Source organism: Protomyctophum parallelum, assembly GCF_964188405.1.
Source record: "Protomyctophum parallelum genome assembly, chromosome: 1".
Taxonomy (NCBI): domain Eukaryota; kingdom Metazoa; phylum Chordata; class Actinopteri; order Myctophiformes; family Myctophidae; genus Protomyctophum; species Protomyctophum parallelum.
In genome coordinates, this window is record NC_139697.1 from 81350810 (window position 1) to 81372206 (window position 21397).

A 21397-nucleotide genomic window follows, 5' to 3' on the forward strand; every position below is an offset into this window, starting at 1 on the left:
AATCACAGTGTGCAGTGCGTGAATTATTCCTTTTTAATTACACCCACAGTCCATGTGATTAAAGTGTGCTGTCAGGAGCATAAAATGGACCTGTGCCCGACTGTCCCGCTCGTGGTTTGAACTGAATCATTTGCCTTTCCAATCCAGTCATGACTGTGACCTCTATCACACATTTTCTTTTCTCCAAACCACATGATGTTAAACAAGACAAAACAGTCCAAACTTTGTCTTGGTGTTTTGGCAGAAACTAAATTAATACAAATTGAAATTAATATACAAAAATAAAAAAGCAAAAAAAGAAATAACATGACCCAGTATGATTTAAGTTGAAGAAGATCAAGATGATTGCACACAGTTATTACAAACATCATTACAAACCACAAACATCTCTAACAGTAGCATTGTAAAGTGTATCAACTGAGCCTCTGCCGGCACAGTGTAATGACAGCGTCACAGCAAGAACCCTACTAACATACTAAGGAAAGGTATGTGATGTTAGACTTGTGGGGATATAAGGACCATAGTTGCATTTTGTTAAGATGAACTGCAGTGGACTTTTGAAAGACTTAGTGATTAGAAAAGAGAAAGGAAAAATTAATTGTGGCACTTAAAGCCTATAAAAGCAACCAGAATAAAGAGCATGTTTGTTTTTGTCATGGCTGTCAGGCTATCGGTGTGTGTGCGTGCGTGTGGCCGTGTGCGTGTGTGTGTGTGCCGTGTGACATGTGTGTGTGTGTGTGTGTGTGTGTGTGCGTGCGTGTGCAGCATGCGTGTGACGTGTGTGTGTGTGTGTGTGTGTGTGACTGTGTGTGTGTGTGTGTGTGTGTGTGTGTGTGTGTGTGTGTGTGTGTGTGTGTGTGTGTGTGTGTGTGTGAGAGTGCGTGCGTGTGTGTGTGAGTGCGTGCTTGCGTGAGTGTTAATACCTCGTGCCAGCTACTGCACCATCATTCTTCCCAAGGGGCTCATCTAGCTCTACCCCACACCACTCACCCTTGGCAAAGTCGGTCTCTCCAATATAGCGGACCGCTCCCATTTTGGTTCCCCCGACCTGAAAACACAAAGGAGGGAGACTCATTACTGCATGTCTGCAATGTCCATAATGTATGTTCATCAGTCAGTCAGTCAGTGAGTCTAAATATCTAACATGGAGTAGGTGGCTACGGAGAAATACATGGAATATATAAGCACTGAGGTGGTCATTTTAGCTTGCCCTCAATGCCCTGTACTGAAACCAAAGATGAGTTCTGTACCACAATATATCAAAGGCTTCACCATTAAAGGCATACTGTATACCAGACATCATTCTCAAATATGTATTTTTGTATCTATTTGTGCATATTGTAAGCATTCATGCAAATAAAAAATGGTGGCATTCCACAAAAAAAACATGTTACTTCAGCAACAGGTTTAGATTTTAGAACCAGTGAAATAATTTTATTTTCTTTGTAGAGCAGAAATGTCAGAATACTCATTCAGTTTTAATAGAAATCTCACACATAATTAACAGAAGACATTTGCAACAATGGGGCAAGTACTTCATTCTAACATACATTGTATACCAGTATAGAGCAGACCCTTGTCTCTGTATGACAGAAAAGGCCTTGAATATGAGATCTCACTGTGCAAAGTAAAAATGCACCACTACGAGGTTTGATCAAGTCCATATGGGAAAATAGCTGATGTGAGCTTGAAGATCTGTTATTTTCTTTTTGTCATTTTTGTCTTTAATGACATGCCTGAAGCCCAAACCACACCAAGACGTTGGGTTGCAAGGATATTGGTGTGGTTTGGGCTTAAAATAGGGACACCAAGTTTTTTTTTAAAGGCTGGAAAGTATACTGGAAATGTCAGGATGTTGAACTATATTCATCCTTTGATTATAAAAATGGTCCATGAAATACAGGTACATAAATGCATCCTCATTTAGAATAAAGCTCCTTTGGGGATTCAAATCATGAAAACTCTCTATGGGTCACACATTCTTTCAATGTCAAACATATCTCTGACCTAACCCAAAAAGTAATGACCATGTTTTGCAAATGCCAGGACTGTTTCTGCATCTTTAAAAATGTCTAATATTTAGTAATTACTTTGATCCCATTACGAGCTAAAATAAACTACAATAAGACCCTGACCTCCGAAACCGCAAATACCTGAACTGAAAACCCAGGCCACTGAGAATATTGTGAAGCCCTACACCACGTTGGGTGGATGGTTCAGTCTGGGCCGGACTCGGCATGGCAGCAATGATTATAGCTTTCAGAGCACCAGTGTTCCTGTAGCATGACCCTCCTTTTGGCTGGTGTTTTCGAAAATCTCAATTCAGAGTTCAGTTTAAGTCTGAAAGCAAGGACACATTTTCCACCTCAGTTGTTAGGTTATGGATATACGTTCAGCCTAGGCCCTAGGCCCTAGGCCCTCTTTATTAATGAGACAAGGTGTGAAAGAGTGAGTGAGGCATATCACATGTAACCTGCACATTTCACACCAGGGAGTGGAAAGCCTCTACTCAGAATCAGTGAGGGGATGTATCCATTCATTCATGAATTGATAACCTTCGATCGATTAACTGGTTAGTTGATAAGCAGCGTTTATTTTATTTTATTCTGAGAATCTTAATTTTCCTCAATGTCTAACATAAACTCATTTTCACATTTTGCTGATATATACAGAACTAATACTAAAGGCATATTATATTCCTTAACCAAATATTTATTTGACCATTTGAGATACAGGGCCAGGCAATGGCATATTTTATGAGGAATACAATGAAATGAAAAGTGCACTGTGTCTGAGTGTGCAGTGCACTGTGTCTGAGTGTGCAGTGCACTGTGTCTGAGTGTGCAGTGCACTGTGTCTGAGTGTGCAGTGCACTGTGTCTGTCACATCAAGTGCAAAAGCAGACGTTTCTGTGGCTACCAAGGTGGGGGGACCTTTTTTTTAACCACCCCACAAGTGCGTTCCTCGGCCACGCGCATGTGCAGACACCGAAAACCGCCCAATGATAGAAACGCAGTATTTTCGGTTAATTGTAAAAAAATAATAACGTCAAGCCTCATGCTTCCTTCTATACATGAGGAGTCCAAGCTATTTTCGATTAATTGTTAACTGTTATGTTTAAGTGAAGAATTTCTTAACGGCGATTAATAGATTAATCGATTAACTAACTCTAATTAACTATTAACCATTAACATCCCTACTGAGAATCAGTGTACAGTACTGGAGAGAATAGTGTGTAGAATAGTGTGCCTCAACAATAACAACAATCCTACCATGACAGGAGCCTAATCACTGAACACAAACCGTACTTGTCATAGCTGTACCAGTTCATGGGAGACACGTGTTAGACCAAACACGGGACACCCACTCATGTGGATGAAAGAACAACAAACAAAGAATACGAGCAGCTATAGTGAACCTTCCAGAGAGGAGGCATAGAACAGTGGTTCCCCACCAAGTGGTCCTTAAGGTTGAGGGGGTTCCAGGTGGTCCCCAGCTAAATGATGGAGAGATGGTAACGAAATGGACCATTGTAGATCTAATGTAATCCTGGGCGCTACACTTCCTCTGCCAACCTGGGGGGGCAGCAGACTGACCTCATGCTTCCGTCTATGCATGAGGAGTCCAAGCTGCTTCTTTTCACCTGACAGGGGAGAGCTTCCCTGGCCGGACATAGCGCGTGGAAGAAACATGTTATTCCGACCAGTTCCTTTCCCCTCCATCAGGCGCCCCGGCTGGCCAGGGGGAAGTAGGCATTACTTAATTTACAAGAAGTCTACTCAATTAGAGAATGTAAAATATTTTGTATTTCGATCAACGTTTGCCAAAATCTTATCCAACGATAACAAAATATTTGTTAGTTTTGGGTCTGCGAGGCTAAATCTCATCAAATGGTGGTCCGTGGCTCAAATGCCAAATGTGGGCCTTGATATGAAAAAGGCTGAAAACCACAGGCATAGAACATTAGATCATGAAGAAGAAAAGTGGTCAAATAAGGCAAGTATAAATGGTAGCAAAATAATTGGGAGAAAACATGGACCCCGGTGAGGGCAAGATTTCGTCTTCATCCTTCAGTTTTTATGGTGCCCTCTGGTTAGTACATTGAACTGTTAGCTAATAATAGAGAGCATTATTGGCTCAAAGATCACAAGGTGTTGATGTGAAAATGTGTTTTTCCAGTAAAGGTTGTTTTGGTCTGTTTTGGGAAAACATCTCTTTATTTACTCAAAGAATGTTCAATTAGCAACACTAGAGCGGTGCCCGTGGGGGCGGGGGCTGTACAGCGGTGCCGTTTGGCACTGGCCTACTTGGAACGATCCACGTTGGAAATGCATTCCCCACCCAGATATTATGTATGTGTCCCTATTATGCCCATATTGTATATGGAGTACCTTGTCAGGCATGCCCAAATAATAGTATATGCAGACGTCAGAATGATGTCAGAACAATTTCAAACAAAAATGACAAAATGACTGTGAAAAGTGTACTTGGCAAGATACCGGGCACTGCACTCCCTGCAGGGGTGTAGAACGCGTGTGTCGAATTTGAAGTCGGTGGGGCAAATGGTTCTCTAGTTACGTGCATTACACACACGCACGCACACACGCACACACACAGACAGAGACGTGGAGCATTTATAGTAGGATACAGTAGATGTGCGTATCAAATTAAATCAAATACTGTAGCAGTCATGATGTGAGTGACTATGACCTTCATTTGATTAAATAAATATACAGTATAAGAGACTGTGGCAGGCCATACTTATTAAGAATGGCGACAAATTGTTTGGACATTTGGCCACAGTAAACTGCACCCCTGACTTAGCCTCGGTACCCAGGCTTTTATTTTCGTTCGCATTCGGCTCAAAAGGAAAAGCCTGGGGAAACGAGCCACATGTCCTGGTCTAGAAGTGGGAGTGAACTACAGTGCAGAGGGCCGTCATGACGTCAGTGAACTACAGTGCAGAGGGGTGTCACGACCATAGAGTATAAAGAAGGATAGAGTGGGAGTGAACTACTGTGCAGAGGCCAGAGGGGTGTCATGACGTAAGTGAACTACAGTGCCGAGGGGTGTCATGACGTAAGTGAACTACAGTGCAGAGGGGTGTCATGACGTCAGTGAACTACAGTGCAGAGGGGTGTCATGACGTCAGTGAACTACAGTGCCGAGGGGTGTCATGACGTCAGTGAACTACAGTGCAGAGGGCCGTCATGACGTCAGTGAACTACAGTGCAGAGGGGTGTCATGACGTCAGTGAACTACAGTGCAGAGGGGTGTCATGACGTCAGTGAACTACAGTGCAGAGGGGTGTCACGACGTCAGTGAACTACAGTGCCGAGGGGTGTCATGACGTCAGTGAACTACAGTGCCGAGGGGTGTCATGACGTCAGTGAACTACTGTGCAGAGGCCAGAGGGGTGTCATGACGTCAGTGAACTACAGTGCAGAGGGGTGTCATGACGTAAGTGAACTACAGTGCAGAGGGGTGTCATGACGTCAGTGAACTACAGTGCAGAGGGGTGTCATGACGTAAGTGAACTACAGTGCCGAGGGGTGTCATGACGTCAGTGAACTACAGTGCAGAGGGGTGTCATGACGTCAGTGAACTACAGTGCAGAGGGGTGTCACGACGTCAGTGTTTTCAGCTGTTTTCTACCAGGAGGAGGAGGGGAGGAAGGGGGCGAGGGTGGGCGCTCAGACCGATGAACCAATAGGATCCAACGCCATGATCCCAGCGTCACCCGGCCCTCTAGACCATAAATCACGCTGGCTGGGCCAGGCTACCCTTCACTCGACATGTCCCTTTGAATCCTTCCACTGACTGATGTTCAGAAACAGACTCGGAGCTTTATTGATTGACGATGATTTACTATATGAAATCCTGCATCTCCCGTCCGTCAGTTAGTTAGTCACCCACGCCTCCAAATATGCATGGTCACGCCTCGTGACATCACGCCTCCATATATGGTCACGCCTCGTGACATCACGTCTCCATATATGGTCACGCCTCGTGACATCACGCCTCCATATATGGTCACACCTCGTGACATCACGTCTCCATATATGGTCACGCCAACATATATGGCCATCTCCATATATGAAGATCATGACACAAACCTCGTCTAACCCTGGATAACCATACAGGGAGAAGACTGGATCATCACCTAGATCTGCATTTATGGAGCCGGCCAGCAACTCTACATCTGACCTCAAACCGTGTGTGCAACATTTGGCATTGACCGGGTTAACACTTTAATTGCCCGGGGTTATTTAATCCATTACATTATAGCGCCCATTCGAATTATAAACACGGACCCCTTTTCCGGAGTGTTAACAGTGCCAGAGATTAGCTGGTAAGACGGATGGACGGACGGACACACACGGACAGAGTGCAAAACATACTCTCTCCCCACGCCTTCGGCCTGGTGGAGACAACAAATGAGACAAACCCAGCAGCAAAGAACATACAGTGCAGGGCAGAAACAAAGTGGTAGTGGTGTGTGTGTGTGTGTGTGTGTGTGTGTGTGTGTGTGTGTGTGTGTGTGTGTGTGTGTGTGTGTGTGTGTGTGTGTGTGTGTGTGTGTGTGTGTGTGTGTGTGTGTGTGTGTGTGTGTGTGCGCGTGTGTGTGTGTGCGTGCGTGTGTGTGTGTAAAGTCTAGTCAGTCATATTAGATCTCTTAAGAGCATTTTATGCTTAATTTAGGCTTAACTTTTATTTTCTCTAAGGTATGTTTGAATGTTTCCAGGGGAAAAGGCTAGCCCTGAAATTATGGGTGGGGCATGGGTCAATTGCATAGCTTCAAAAACAAACCACTCCAGCCAGATATATTATACTGGAGATGCTTGGAAATAGATGGATTACACTGATCAATATGCCAGGGCTGTTCTCTCCTCTCGTAAGTGCTGAAAGTAATCCAGTGTGACTTACAATATTGGCCAGTGGGAAAGCTTCTAGCACTGCCCAACAGTATGTGGAAAGCATGACCCATGTGACATGCCCAATGACTGTTTGCAAACAGTACATTACAAAATGCTATGGTTTGCTAAGATACCAGTAACTAAGATTTACTTAGGTTGTCTATCTCTCCCGAAGGATAACAATGTCCAGACTACAATAAAGATGGCAGCACATCCAACCACCACTGTAGGTATACATACTGTATTAAACATACTCTACCATACGGATTGGTAAACATAACATTTTACTCATCATTACGTTTTAGCTTAAACTGTGATATCATTGCTTTACAATATAGATACTAGCATTACTATCATGTTACGGTTATAATTTAATTATGTATTTGTCATAATCTCAACATTATTTTTTATTTTTATTTGTTTTACTCTTCAAGTAGGCTACACAGCTTACTTACATTTACAGGTATAATAACTAGTAAACTAGACAAATAGTCCAATAGCTCTGCCCCAATAGGCTCCTTAACGGTTGCTTTGCCTGTGTGCTGTATGTCAACAACAAGTCTGTTTTGTGTCTCTTGAAGTTGGATGGATGAACTAGGCACTGCTTAGCTTTAATACATGCTTTGCTGCATTCAAGGAGTTTCCATTGTTGTAAATTTGGAAATGTTTTGGGCCAATTTGGAAGCCCTACCCCCACTGTTTGTTGTGGTTAATTATCATTAGAGGCAGAATTCACTAGAGGAAAGGCCATGGGGTCACCAAAATCAATAGGATACCATCCTGCAATTAGATTTTGAGAAATTTGGGTTAGTGCTAGGCTAGCCCATCCCCCCCTCTGCGAGTAGTATGCACATTCTAAGTAAGTAGTTTCCAGACACATACACCTACAGTGTACACAACCGATGCAAAAAAGAAAAGAAGAGAAATCTCCAAAAGCTAGAGTCAACAACATTTGACCCATCATTGAAGTTACAGACGTAGAACTCACCAAGACACGGTCTCCAAGTCGAAGGTCTTTATCCCCGCCTTTCTTAACGGAACCACTGTCGGACATGTTGGAACCCGACTCATTTCCTGTTTTCATTCCGGTATTGAGCAGCCCCTCTCTAAGTGTCATCACCACCCGCTGGCCGTTACCATGGTTCTGGCCCATCTGAGAATCAGTGGATTGGCTGTCGCTCCCCTCGCCCATCATTTGTCGGGTAAGCTTGGAGGGGCGTGTGAAGATGCCCTGGAGGGGCTGGCACTCAAAGTAGCGCACCCCGCCCACTGACCCATCGTTTTTGCCAACTAGGTCATTCAATACAACACCCGCCCACTGTCCCGGGGCAAACTGGGTCTCGCCCAGGTAGGCAATGACTCCTGGTTTGACGCCGTTCACCCAGACGTTTTCACCCACTGTGTAGTCCCCCAAAACATCGTCACCTACTTCAGAGAGCTTAGTTGGCGTGGGGGCCTTCACCGGAGCATCTGAGGAGACAGAGAACAACACAACATGCATGGTTACAATGATGTCGAACACTAAGGAAATGCAACTGTCTGCAAAAGTGCCTAAACAAAAGGAACACAAAATTTAATAAATACATACCGGTAGATCTACTGGTGAAGAGGTTAATACAGATTAAATAGCCAGAATGTGCAATTACTGTATGCAACTGAAATAAAAAAGATTCATATTCCATCTTATGAAAACTAGTTTCACATTAAAAATGAATTTGGTTAAACCACACCTGTGTGTGACATCCTAATCTCAAGTGTTGCTGAATCTCCCATGAAACTATCCATCCAACTTCACCACGTCACAGTGCATGCACACCCAGGACAACAGCGTTGTTAAATTTGCAACAGCAAGTTTATGTGAGATTAGGCATTACTCTCATTCCTAAATGGGTCAGTCAGAGAGATGGAGCCTCTGATATCTGTAAAGCCTGATGTATACAAGTTGGTGATCCGTGGAAAAACTAAAACAAAACAAAAACGAGCAGATCCACATGCAATGCGATGCCTTGTGAGCTTGTAGATCGACTATTTCTAGTATGGGACACCATGGTTCTCTCTCTCTCTCTCTCTTCCATGGTTCTAGTGTATGACATGAGTATGAATGAGGTACATGAATAAGTAAGAACCGCAGGCTAATCCATCTAAGTGCTGCCTTGATCAGGCAGGACTCAGGACTGCAGCATGCAAACTGAGTCACCAACAGCAGTCAATCTGTGGCACTGTGTTTATGTGTCTGTAAATCTGTATGTCTGTGCATGTCTGTGCATGTGTGTGTGTGTGTGTGTGTGTGTGTGTGTGTGTGTGTGTGTGTGTGTGTGTACAAATGTGTGTGCAAACATAGCTGGTGCCACTGACACCCTGAGAATGGGCCTTGGGGCCCCAATGTCTGCTCTCTATGCCCCAATTGCTCCCATATGTTATTATGTCAGACTCATTGGCATAAATGCAAATTTACACTAGAACAAATACAATATTTTAAGAGGTCTTCAGGTACACACTGTCTTAGTCCAGTGCATATTTGGGAATGGCATGCTGGTCATTTCCTGTTGATGATTTCTTGAATAAACAACCATGCTTTAAACATGCGTGCAAGCAGGCCCTAATGGCATGTGTTTTATAGTAATGGGGATACATTTACAAGCTTTAAGCTCACGCTATTTTTGTTTTTGCCTGTCCTGGACCACATTTACCAAGTCCTGTGGCAGAGCAATGCTGCTGGGTTTTACCATGAAAAGACCACATATGACTAGGACTTGATCCATGCTTCAAATTGTTTTTAATTGCTTTTATGACTTCCTTCAAATAATTTAGGATCTGGTACAACCCAGCCTTAACTCAACGAAGGGAAAAAAAAGTTTTATTTCACTGGAATTATAAACCCCTGAAGAATAGCCAATCTACAATCTCACAATGCGGCGAAGCTTTGTGAGTTTGTACATCGGCTATTTTGCTACTTTTGACGGATTTTAAAAATTTCCCCCTGTGATATGATGACATAGGGATGCTAGGTTGACAGTGGTTAAAGCTGCATTGTGTGATACGCTGCCCTACTGAGGAAAGAACTACATTCATGGCCTGTGCTGGTTTAGCGGTCCAGGCACCGTGGCTGTTAATCCAGCATGACAGTGTGTTGCGGGTTCGAGTCCAGATCCCGACAAACTTTGCTGTGTGTCTTCCCCACCATCTCTCTCCCCATTTCCTGTCAAGCTACTGTATATCTATCAATAAAGGCAAAAAAGCCCCAAAATATCTTAAAAACATAAAATAAAACTATGTTCCTATGCACCCAAGCATTTCAACAAATCTGGCACCAGCTCAGGAAGGGGAACGTGAACTGGTCTTGAGAGTGATTTATACAAACAGAGCCAATCTATAGTATAAGCTCATAACGTGCTGTCACCTCACTCACCTGCTGAGCTTGTAGATCTGCTATTGTCACATGATGGTCTCATTAATAACTGATTTTCAAGCATCACATTGTCAGCTTTTGTGTGACGGGGGCCGGGGCTTTAGGCTTAAGAGATGGTTTATATGACAACATACTTTAAAAAGGAAAGGAAACAACAACATGGACAGCTATTGGTTGTTGCAGCATAATGTCATTACTGAGACCTTCATATGGCAGGTTATTTTCAGGCCTTGTGACTATCAAAATAATGCACAACAATACAGCTTTAAAAGTGTGCAAGTTGCTTCTTGGTATGTCTTACTGATTTCATAAAATGCTTCTGTATTTAGTTGTACTATATAGTAGTATCCTTTATTCTTGCCTACTGTTTATTGCTTGTATTTATTTGGTTTTCATCTTTGCTCAAATAAATAGAAATAGTGTATTCGTATGAATACAGTGATTGTGTACATTACAACTACGGTATGCATTTGTGAATGCATGTATGTGTGTTTATATTTGACAATGCTGAGGAAGACCGATAAGGTTCTGTCTGGGTGAAAGGACATTAATTTAATGCTGGCTGTTTTTCTCTTCTCAAGTTTACAGATTTGACACTCAATGACTGCATACTGTATCTGACACTGCTGGCCCAAGGAGTACATCAATGGAAAAAACAAAACAGAACAAAAAAAAGAAAAAAGCACCCTGGCTAAAAAACTTGAGCTAACCCACAGTGGTTGCCCGGGCAACAGAGGAGCAGTGGTAAAAGGATCCTTGGCAAGAGGAAGAGGGCTGAGAACACAGCCCTCACTTTCACTATTGTGTGCTATAGCCACCTCCCACCGTCCTCTGAATTCCACTATTCACCAGTTCTGCACAATGACTCCTCCACAGCTCTGCACAGCTTCCTCCCTCCCTCCTACCCCCCTGTCCCCCTTGCTACTCCAGTTACACCCCCCCCACACGCCACCCTGCTTGTCTGTATGCTTTTCCGATCATTTCTGTATCTCTCCTTTGCCATGACATTGTGCAATGTGCATCTCCTTCTCTGTCTTTTCAAAAGTGTGTGTGTGTGTGGGTGTGGGTGTGTGTGTGTGTGCGTGCGTCCATCCGTCCATGCATGCGTGTGTGTGTGTGTGTGTTTGTGGCTAACACTGGTGCCTGTACATGACTGGCAGTTGAACTGTCACCAGTACAGAGGGAGATAACATACTTCAAAAGGACTTCATTTATACAGCATCTTTCTAGTCCATTCAACGTGCTTTACACAGTTTACAGTGTGATATAGAAATGCAACTTAATAGTTTGGTTTACAATATTGCTTAATAAACATGAAAAATATTCATCTCAATGTGAGGCTACTTAACCACTAGCCTCGGTACCCAGGCTTTTATTTTCGTTCGTATTCGGCTCAAAAAATGAAATACTAGGGGAACAGGATACATTTCCTGGTCTAGGAGTGGGAGTGAACTACAGTGCAGAGGGGCGTCACTCTCAATATGATGACATCAGTTTTCTCTGCTGTTTTCTACCAGGGAGGGGAGGGGCTAGGTGGGGGGTGGTGAATAGTGGGACGATATGGGTACCTCATACGATACGATACGATACGATACGATATATATCGCGATATTAGGCCCTCGATAACGATAATATCACGATATTCGGTATATTGCGATATATCGATATATTGTATGAAATTTACAAAAAACGCTAATTTTGTGCTCGGACACAGGGAGGGACACACACAAAGCTGTCTATAGGAGTGGTTGCACCACTCAAACACTAAATGAATACTCAATAAACTCCCCCTTTGCCTCATACCCTCATCATAATATCACTGGTATCATCATAATGCCTCACAAACACCACCAACTGACCATTATCACTGGTATCATCATAATACCTCACAAACACCACCAACTGACCATTATCACTGGTGTCAGTGGACTTGTCCACTGCTGGGGAAATGCATTCTGCATTTTTGCAGTGCCTGGCGACCACCGCGGAGGTTGTGGGTTCGAATCCACCGTGGTGCATCCGGCTTTGTCGAGTGTGTTCGGGGTGGGAAGCCGGGCAGGGAGGGTGAGAATTGTAACTCGTAATCATAAGAAGGCTGGGGTGGCGGTGGCGCCCGTCAGCATGAGTATAGGGCGAAGGCCCTACGTCCTCCCAGTGGGGCTCCACAGTGGCAGGTGAGTCAGTAGGATACAACAGCAGTGGCAAGTGGCAACACAGCAAGTGTGTGGGGAAGAATCAATTGGCACCATGATGACTAAATTGGGGAGAAAAATGGGTAAAATAATAATAAAAAGAATAAAAGCCAGAATAGGGATGCTAGGGTTCTAGTGGGCTTTGTGTTTTATTTAATTTGATTATATTCAAATGTTATTTCATAATGTGTTTATTTTGGCATCTTGATGTCTTAATGCTTAATGTTTTTTGTAAAGTGCTTTGAATAGCCTTGTTGTTGAAATGTGCTATACAAATAAACTTGCTTTGTCTAAGGACAAGTTGCGATCTAAAAAATCACACGTGTGAAGTGAGGGGTGCCCACTGTATTTATATTGGCCACATGCCGTCTCATTTAGTGCCATAAACAAACAAAGTCCATAGACTTGGCTGGCAAATGAGTTACGTCATAAGTGCACTAAACAAACATTAAAGTCCATAATCTTGGATGGCTTACTTCCTGGACTACATATTGTACATCCACATCCCTATCCACAAGGAGGAGCAGTGCACCAAAGCATTATGGGAATTGTAGTCCAGGAAGGAAGTGAGCCCAGTGTCCATGACATCAGAGACTAGGCACACTGCTAAAATCTAAAATATCTAAAACCACATATTACACACATAAAGACCCCGAGGAAAGTTTTCTAAATCTTCTAAATGTCATTAGCATATAGTGTCCCTTTAAGTGCTCTAAACAAACATCAAACGTCCATAGACTTGTGGACTAATTGCTTTTAAGAAAAAACAAACACCTCCCCCTGGCCAGCCGGGGAGCCTGATGGAGGGGAAAGGTTACTGGTCGGAATAACGTGTCCCTTCCACGCGCTACGTCCGGCCGGGGAAATTCCCCTCTGTCAGGTGAAAAGAAGCAGCTTGGACACTCCTCATGCATAGAAGGAGGCATGAGGTCAGTCCGCTGCCCCCCCAGGTTGGCAGAGGAAGTGTAGCGCCCAGGATTACATTAGATAATTGGCACTGGGTGAAAAGAAAACTGGGTTACAAAATCGTGGGATAAAAATCGTGGGATAAAAATAAAAAAAACATTGTAATATCCTCAAAGTCCATAGACTGAGGATAGGCTGGCAAAAGATTTACGTCATACAGTAAGTGCTTTAAACAAACATTAAAATATCCCATATAATTGGCTGCCATATGATGTAATCTTCAAAAGCCATGCATTGGAGGAATTAAATTAAAAGGATTCACAAATTGGGCATTTCAATGCAAAAGATGGGAGTAGAACATGCTCTCAAGTGAGTCCTAGTTGTTGTCAGAGATAATAGTGGGGAAATATTTCACTCTTGCATACTTTACATACTTACCTGGCTACAGCTATGTAAGTTTTCACTAGATCCTGCGTGACTTAGTAAAAACTATGCTCAATATGTATTCCATTTAACCGTTTGGCCGCCAGGATTAATTAAAGAATGATTACTATTATGCCAGGATATCCCCCCGTTCAACCCTTATTTTGAAGATCCAAAATACCGCGACCGGAACCGGATGTTGACTGAATGGTGTGTGTGTTGTCGGATTAGGTGTTGATCTCTCACTAGCCGATGAGAAGTACAGTACCACTATGCTCCGTGCAATAAGCGTTGTTTTGACCAGAAATGCCGCCTGGGACGGGGAATTGGAGATAAAAAGCAACTGAAAGCATGTGTGTGTGTGCGTGCGTGTGGGTGCACGCGCAAATCAAGATGGCACAGTCCAACAACAGATATCCATGTGAAGCTAATGTGAGTAGCCTTTCGACTATATCGGATCAAAACATTTATACAACTGAATAAACGTAACTTACGTTTATTGGCGCTTGCCGAGACTAATAAGGTAGGTTACATTTTTCGGCGGGGAAAATATATATATTAAAAAAAAAATAACAATCTACTTCGCCTCCATAGCATGGAAGTCTCTTTTTGAGGGGCGCTAGCCACTCCTATGCCCAGCGTTGTGTGTATTTGTGAATCATAGCGATGATTTGATTGGCTGAGCACCCCATAGCGATGATTTGATTGGCTGAGCAAAGTACACATTGAGCAATGAATTATAATTATTTATAAAGTACATATTGAGGACAAAAAGTGAGGACGGAAAAGTGAAGACGCAAATTGCGATTGACCGGAATGAGATGATGTATGATGAAAAGAGCGTACCTCACTTCACACGGCTGTGATTTTTATAACTAGAAAAGACTGTGACAATTTCTCCATACCCTTACAACACCTGTCACTGTCCTTCACATGGATGAAATGTCATGTTTGTTGAAAAACTCCAAGCCCCTGGTGGTGCACAGCATATATACGGGTAATTACGGTATGTATAAAAAATTGTGTCAATTGCAGTCCTACACTAGTCAGTAGGAGAGGGAGAAAGTGTCGTTCCTCTTCTGAAAACCCTTATCTCTACTTGTGTCGAGTTCCACCATAACAACTTGTGACTGTTAGTGTTATGCTTCACAGTGGGAATAAGTACTCTCTCTGATGTTCTAACTCATGACACAGGGCACTTTACAGCAAACTGTACGGTCTGTTAAGACTAGAGTAAGTCAGCTTTCAAGTTAACACAGTTGCCCTTTAACCACTTTAAACCTGGCATCCGTATTTTGGGCAGGTCAATATGCAGATATTTTCAAAACATTTCAAATAATTAAAACATTAACTTTTTCGAAATAGTTCAAAGTGTGATGCATGCTATTTTTGTAATGGGACTTACTAAGCAGTTAGGTGATGGAATGGGGTTAGGCTACATTGAACCTAGGTGCCCAGACCACTACGTCAGCTGTCCGGGCCACTCTTAAGGGTTCTATGACCCATCTCTCTTATATTGTAACTCCATCATTCCTTGAGCGAGAAATTAGAGAATGGAAACTTTCCATTCACTGAGAGTGAGAGGATAACATTGAATCCATTATTGAGGCTTTTCTATTTTCTTTTTTTGATAACTCAAGTTAAAAACCACTACATGGGATAAAACATTCAGTACTATATAAACAAGTCTAGACTCTAGTAGTGGTAACAACAAGACAAGTGGTAAAAAAAGCCTAAAAAACAAACCTCTAAAAAGATTTCATCTAACCTCAACTCTAATGTTGAAAATGAAACCAATCCCTAATAACTGTCTTCATCACATACTAGCCTAGATACCTATTATATCAACAAAGATTTATACAATATTATCCACAATATATATCCTTATATTTGACAAATAACCATATTCCAAACTATTCACTCACTGAATGCTGAAATGAACACACAATTCAACATTTCTGTCAAGAGCCAACATGGGTTTCAACTCCAGATTCACAGACAGTCAAACACTAACCCCTTTGCAACCAGCAGTACACATTAATACTTTGGAAATCAAATGTGTATGAATGCTGTAATATTTAGAACAAATTAAGCACAATTCTCTGTTATAACAGCTGCTTTTTATGACTGTTATGCAATGTCCCCCTCCTTCCTTCCTGCTCACTAAATTCCTCAGTTAACTTGAACCATGACATAGCCCTGCTCCCTTTGATACTACTTTGGTACTTCCCATGAAGACTAATCACTATATTGACCTATATTCAAGGGATAGGCTAACTGCTGATTATTTAAAGTGAAGCACATCGAGTCTTACTAAATACAATTGAGTGTACTTCAATATTCTTGGGTATGCTCTGATGAGAGTTGAGTATATATGTATACTTATTGCATCCAAACTTAGTTATATTGAACTATTTTTTTATGGTTTAGACTCAACAACAATAATAAATATGTTTTTGTCTGTGTATTGTTCCATTCCTATAGGCGAGACATATTTTACTATAACACTGCTAGCCTTTTTCAGAAAAACGTGCCTAACTACGTAATAAGTCATTTTCCCTTGCCCATACGTTTAAGAGGGTGATAGAGAAGAAACATACTGTCTTTAGTGACGACAGGGCCGGATGTGCCTCCAGCTGAGGTCTTTCCCACAGGGCTGGAATGTTTTGGCCCCCGGCCAGGGATCTTCAGTCCAGTGGACTTGAGCATGTTCATTCTATAGTAGTTGGGAGCTGGCCCAGGAGGAGTTGAGTGAACTTCTCCTCAGCTGTTGAAGGCGTATGGATCAGGCACTAGTTGGGGGAATGATGGCTCTCGCCTTCCATGTTTACCTGTAGGGAACGATAATGAGGAGAAATGTAGGAATAATAAAGCTCATGGTTCTCCTGCATGTTGGCTCACACACTGGAAAGGCTAAATGAAACAGAGTTATTCATTGGTAACGTTACAGAATAATGTATGTCAATGCCATGAAAAGATTCAATTCTATCTAGGAGATGCAACAGAGAGCATATTAGAAGTACTGGTGTGGAGTTTCATTTAAGATATTACAGCAACAGCTTTGTGTTGGTCGTTTAAATATCCATGCAGTAGCCTGGCGGTATAGGAGCAAGCTTGTGAACAGATTGCAAGTTTGAACTCCTGAACTCACTTGGCATAGGGGATGTTAATGAGCTTTACCACCCAAAGCAGTAAAAAAAAAAGAAAAGAAGGAAAACCTGTCATATGGTCATACAAAAACTAATCTCTGTACCAAAAGTGACATGTCTCTAATATAGATGTCTGTGGTTTCATCATCATGTGTTTTGAACAATATGACTAGGCCCCATATTAACAATAACAAAAACATTCAAGCCAGAGCTTCATAGGCCTACAGATGCTTTCTTGGTCACTGGTCAGTCTATGTTAAATAATGACTACTGGTAGAAATAAATGGATCCCTGTGTTCTTTTTCCCCTCACTGTATGTGGTCACATTTTGACAGATCAGTGTATGCCTGTAATATATAGACATATAGTATAGGCCTGTGTCCAGTTGGACCTTGGCCTACAAATAAAAGCCAAAGGCCATTAACAAAATATGATGTTCTAAGTCACACAGATTGCAACACATTACACATAAAGGGCACATAACACTGCAGATAACAACATAACAACATACAGGACCGGTATCCTCCTCATCCTCCTACAGTTTGTCTGCAAGGTACACACACATTTTCCAAATCGACCAAAAACATTTTTTTAATCTGGAGCAATCAGTCCCATTAGAAATAATTAAAATTATATCAAACACAAGTGTGGGAGTGCTAGCTGCTGCTTTTCAAATATGCTAATGCTTCATATGCTACATGACAAATAGTTTTTCAGTTGGAGCCTATAAATTCCCAGAAATCATATAAACGGTTTGTGAGAATAATGCGCACCTCAACAGATCCAAGACAACGCCAGATTGATCCATTGTTGTAGCTACTGCGGCAACGTGGTCTAGACTGCCCTTCACATCAACCCTGAGACCGACCACAACACAAACCATAAAGCATAAAGTCATTGAAAGACACTCACCTTTCTTTGCGAATTTTAAAGAGTCAGAGGGTGAGCGAGAACCAGGGAAACTTTAAATTTTCTTGCAGGGGGAACGCTTTAGGAGGGTTGCCACTCCCTGGGATGCAAATATGGATGCTGAGCACAGTGAGCAGATACTGAAAGGGAGAGTGTAGTAGATCAGTGGAGTGGATGATGCGAACCGCACTACTGCTAAACAACCGGTTCATCTGGGTGATGCTTGATGAGGAGGTTGCTTTCAAAATTCAAAGGAAAATGTCTATCCCTGTGACTGTTGTAACCAGTAAACAACGCTACATATAGGTCCAAGCCGCAGCATCAGCAACACTAAAGCGAACTTTGCATTCGGGGTCTCTTTAATAAAAGGTACCACGTACAGCGACCGTCCGTAGCAGCAGGCGGGGTTCCTAAATAATGCTTGGCCTATTCTTGAATCTTTTCGTTGTTTGTTTTCATAATCGTATTGTAACGTTATACGCAGAGGGTTAGCCTTGTTGTAGCCTCCCTGTGACTCAACCCACTGGCAGCTGGCTGCTAGACCCGAACAAAGAGCTGTGAGGAAGTGACTGGACCCTCCTGGGGAAAAGATGAGAACACACACACACACACGCACGCACGCACACGCGCGCGCAGGCCAGTTGCATGCGTGGCGTGGGCACTTAACAAGGCAGTTGATGATAACCTCACATTTCTTTACATTTCATAGAGATTGCCGGTCAACACTTAATTTCCCAACCTATTCGACCGTATTATTATGTTATAATGAAGTAAAAAGTCAAAACATCATCTTTATATCTGCCTTAGAACTTTGTGGGTGTGGCCTCACTCACGGATCCCACCGGCTTTATTATGGATAGACTCCAGATCCCATATCCCGCAGGGACGGCTGCGCTGTGATTTGCTAGTGAGCTCTTGGCGCAACAGCTGACCATTGACAGCCAATCTAGTATACGGTACTTTACTAACGGCAGTGACAGAATAACTATTTTATACATTTTCAGTTTGGAAACCTTTCTCAGCCCAATATCATCGTCTGGAGATGTTGTCTAGTTTAGATATACTTCTCCGTGGTTTAGTCTTTAAAAACTGTATATGATTATTTCCTTTTTTCATAGAAGTATAGAGGGTATGCGCGTGACATCATCATCATCAAACCAGGAAGTTATGCAGGAATGCCTAGGCCCTACTGAGTGTCAAAAAACTACTTTATGGCCTTGACAGCCCATGCATCCAAGATCCAAACAGAAAAGTCCTATCTGATTGCATTTAACAATGTTAAACTCACTTTGCCTGTAATTGCCACTCGATGTGCGATTCCCTCTAAGCATGCATTATGATGCATACCCTTTATATTTGTACGAAATTAAATGTTCTGATGAATTGAAAATGGAGGACCCTGATAGTATTCTGTGCTTTTCACCCTCGTAGCAGTTTTTGTATTGACTTGTACTTTCGCGTTTTAAATCTACATAGGCTACTGTGAAAATGTTCAATCAAGAAGCATGACGGCGGTGTGCAATCCCGTGCATGCACGCGCACAATCACAGCATGCCTGTCCTTCCGGGCTATGGGATGCGGATGACATTACACTGTATTGGACAGCGGCACTGCCTATATGTCAACCTGAGGTGAGGGGGCAGTGGGCACGGCCAACAAGGAGTGGGCACCTCGGTGTTAACTTAAATTGGCTATTTTTTCCAAAATCATGAATACAATATTTGGAAAATGTTTTTAAAGTAAAGTATCCATGATTAGAACATGCTTCAATATTAGACAATGTGTAATATTTCTACAATTGCTGGAACCCACTAAAAACACCAATACACTTAAAAGGGTTTATACATTAAATACAAATATAAGTATGATAATGGGTTAAAAAAAATGCAGGGTGCTTCAGCTTAAAAAACAATTGCAAACTTTCTATGTCACCATCTAAAACATGCGTAACTATAAGCCAATCAACAAGAAAACAAACCTATGAATTAAAAAGGGCCCACTAAACGAAATAAATAAAACAATACAAAAAGGGAGAAACAATTAAAGTGACAACTGTGCAAAGTGGCGTTGCAAGGTGAGACAGTCTATAGGTGCAGTGTTGCGTGAACCGTGAATCTATACGTGCACACAGGGATGCACAACACCGTCGTCGGCCACTCATCTCTGGCAGTGTTCGGTCTGCTCGCTCCTTCTCTCTGTTCTTTGTCGGCTTCTCAACAGGGCCCCTTCGTCTGCTTGCCACTCGCCTGTATCAGACAACCTGTGCCTTCTACTTCTCCTCCTACAGGCAGAACAAAGCACCACCGCATGTTGCCTAACAAACATTTGCTGCCAGAACTGCATGGAATGTCCATCATACAGCCTAGCTGGCCCTGCATCGGTGGTGGCATCACAGCCCCGTACACCCTAGCTGCAATTTGCAACACCAGATTTTCTTTATAATGGGATGAATCTGAGTTGCAACACGCTCCCTTGACACGACAGCCCATTCGTCCAAACAGAAAAGTCTGATCTGCTTGTATTAAACGTTAAACTCACCATCATTGCAGCTTTACGAAAAGCTTCAATCTGCAAAGCGTTTGTTTCATAAAAATTATGTCTTTCGTATCTCCAACACTCCACCTGCAGGGAATTTCTTGACAGAAAATAGCTCATGTCTACAGTGTATTTCTGAGCGTTGCCTCCGCTCCATTACAAAGCAATGTGTGTCCCTATGTGTACGTATGTGTCTGTGTCAGAGCACGGAAAGCTGAAACACCTCGCCAATACCACTGGATGGCACACACAGGCCAGGGAGGAGTACAGTACAGTACAATTAGTAAAGTACAGTATAATTAGTACACTACAGTACGGATTAGTACATTACAGTAAAATACGGAGTAGTACAGTACAATACGGAGTTGTACAGTACAGTAGGCATTAGGGAGTAGTATAGTACAGTACGGAGTAGTACAGTACAATACGGAGTAGTACAGTACAATACGGAGTAGTACAGCACCCGTGCAGCACATTTGAGCGATCACATCAAACACGAGGTGGATGCTTGCAAATACTGCGGCATGGTCATGCTGGCTTTTGACACAGTGAACCACTCCACTGTTTAACAAGCTAAAAGCAATTGGCTTTGATGGCACATCAGTGAGCTGGATGCAATCCTACCTGGAGGGGAGAGAACAGATGGTGGAGGTGAACGGAACACTGCCCCCCCCCCTCCCAGTGAGCTGTGGCGTTCCGCAAGGAAGCATACTAGGGCCTTTACTGTTCCTAATATATGTAAACGACATGACATCAGCTTGTGACTGCAAGATTCCCATGTACCTGTCTAAATACTTCCTTAATGTTAACGAAGTCCACACCCACAACACCAGAGGGAGTGCAACAAACCTTGTACAACCCAGATTCGGCACAGAGGGACTAAATTATTTTCGCTCCTATGCCACCAAAATGTGGAACGCACTAACAACAGTCATTAAGACATGTAAATCCCTTGAC

The 21397-nt window shown here is 42.7% G+C and overlaps 1 protein-coding gene across 3 annotated transcripts in view; it reads right to left on the reverse strand.

The window, feature by feature from the left end:
• The window catches only part of clip2 (CAP-GLY domain containing linker protein 2), a 38721-nt gene extending 20309 nt beyond the window's left edge, over window positions 1-18412 (reverse strand). For 2 of the 3 annotated variants that reach the window (XM_083770855.1, XM_083770853.1), the window contains exons 1-4: window positions 17909-18412; window positions 16448-16678; window positions 7906-8387; window positions 924-1048 (exon numbers count right to left, since the gene is read on the reverse strand). In XM_083770855.1, coding sequence (XP_083626981.1) covers window positions 924-1048; window positions 7906-8387; window positions 16448-16562 — 722 coding nt within the window. In that variant the 5' untranslated portion in view covers window positions 16563-16678; window positions 17909-18412. Of the gene's footprint in view, window positions 1-923; window positions 1049-7905; window positions 8388-16447; window positions 16679-17769; window positions 17810-17908 lie in introns of those variants that run through there. The other variant, XM_083770854.1, reaches the window with a different exon arrangement.
• Window positions 18413-21397: the final 2985 nt, after the last annotated feature.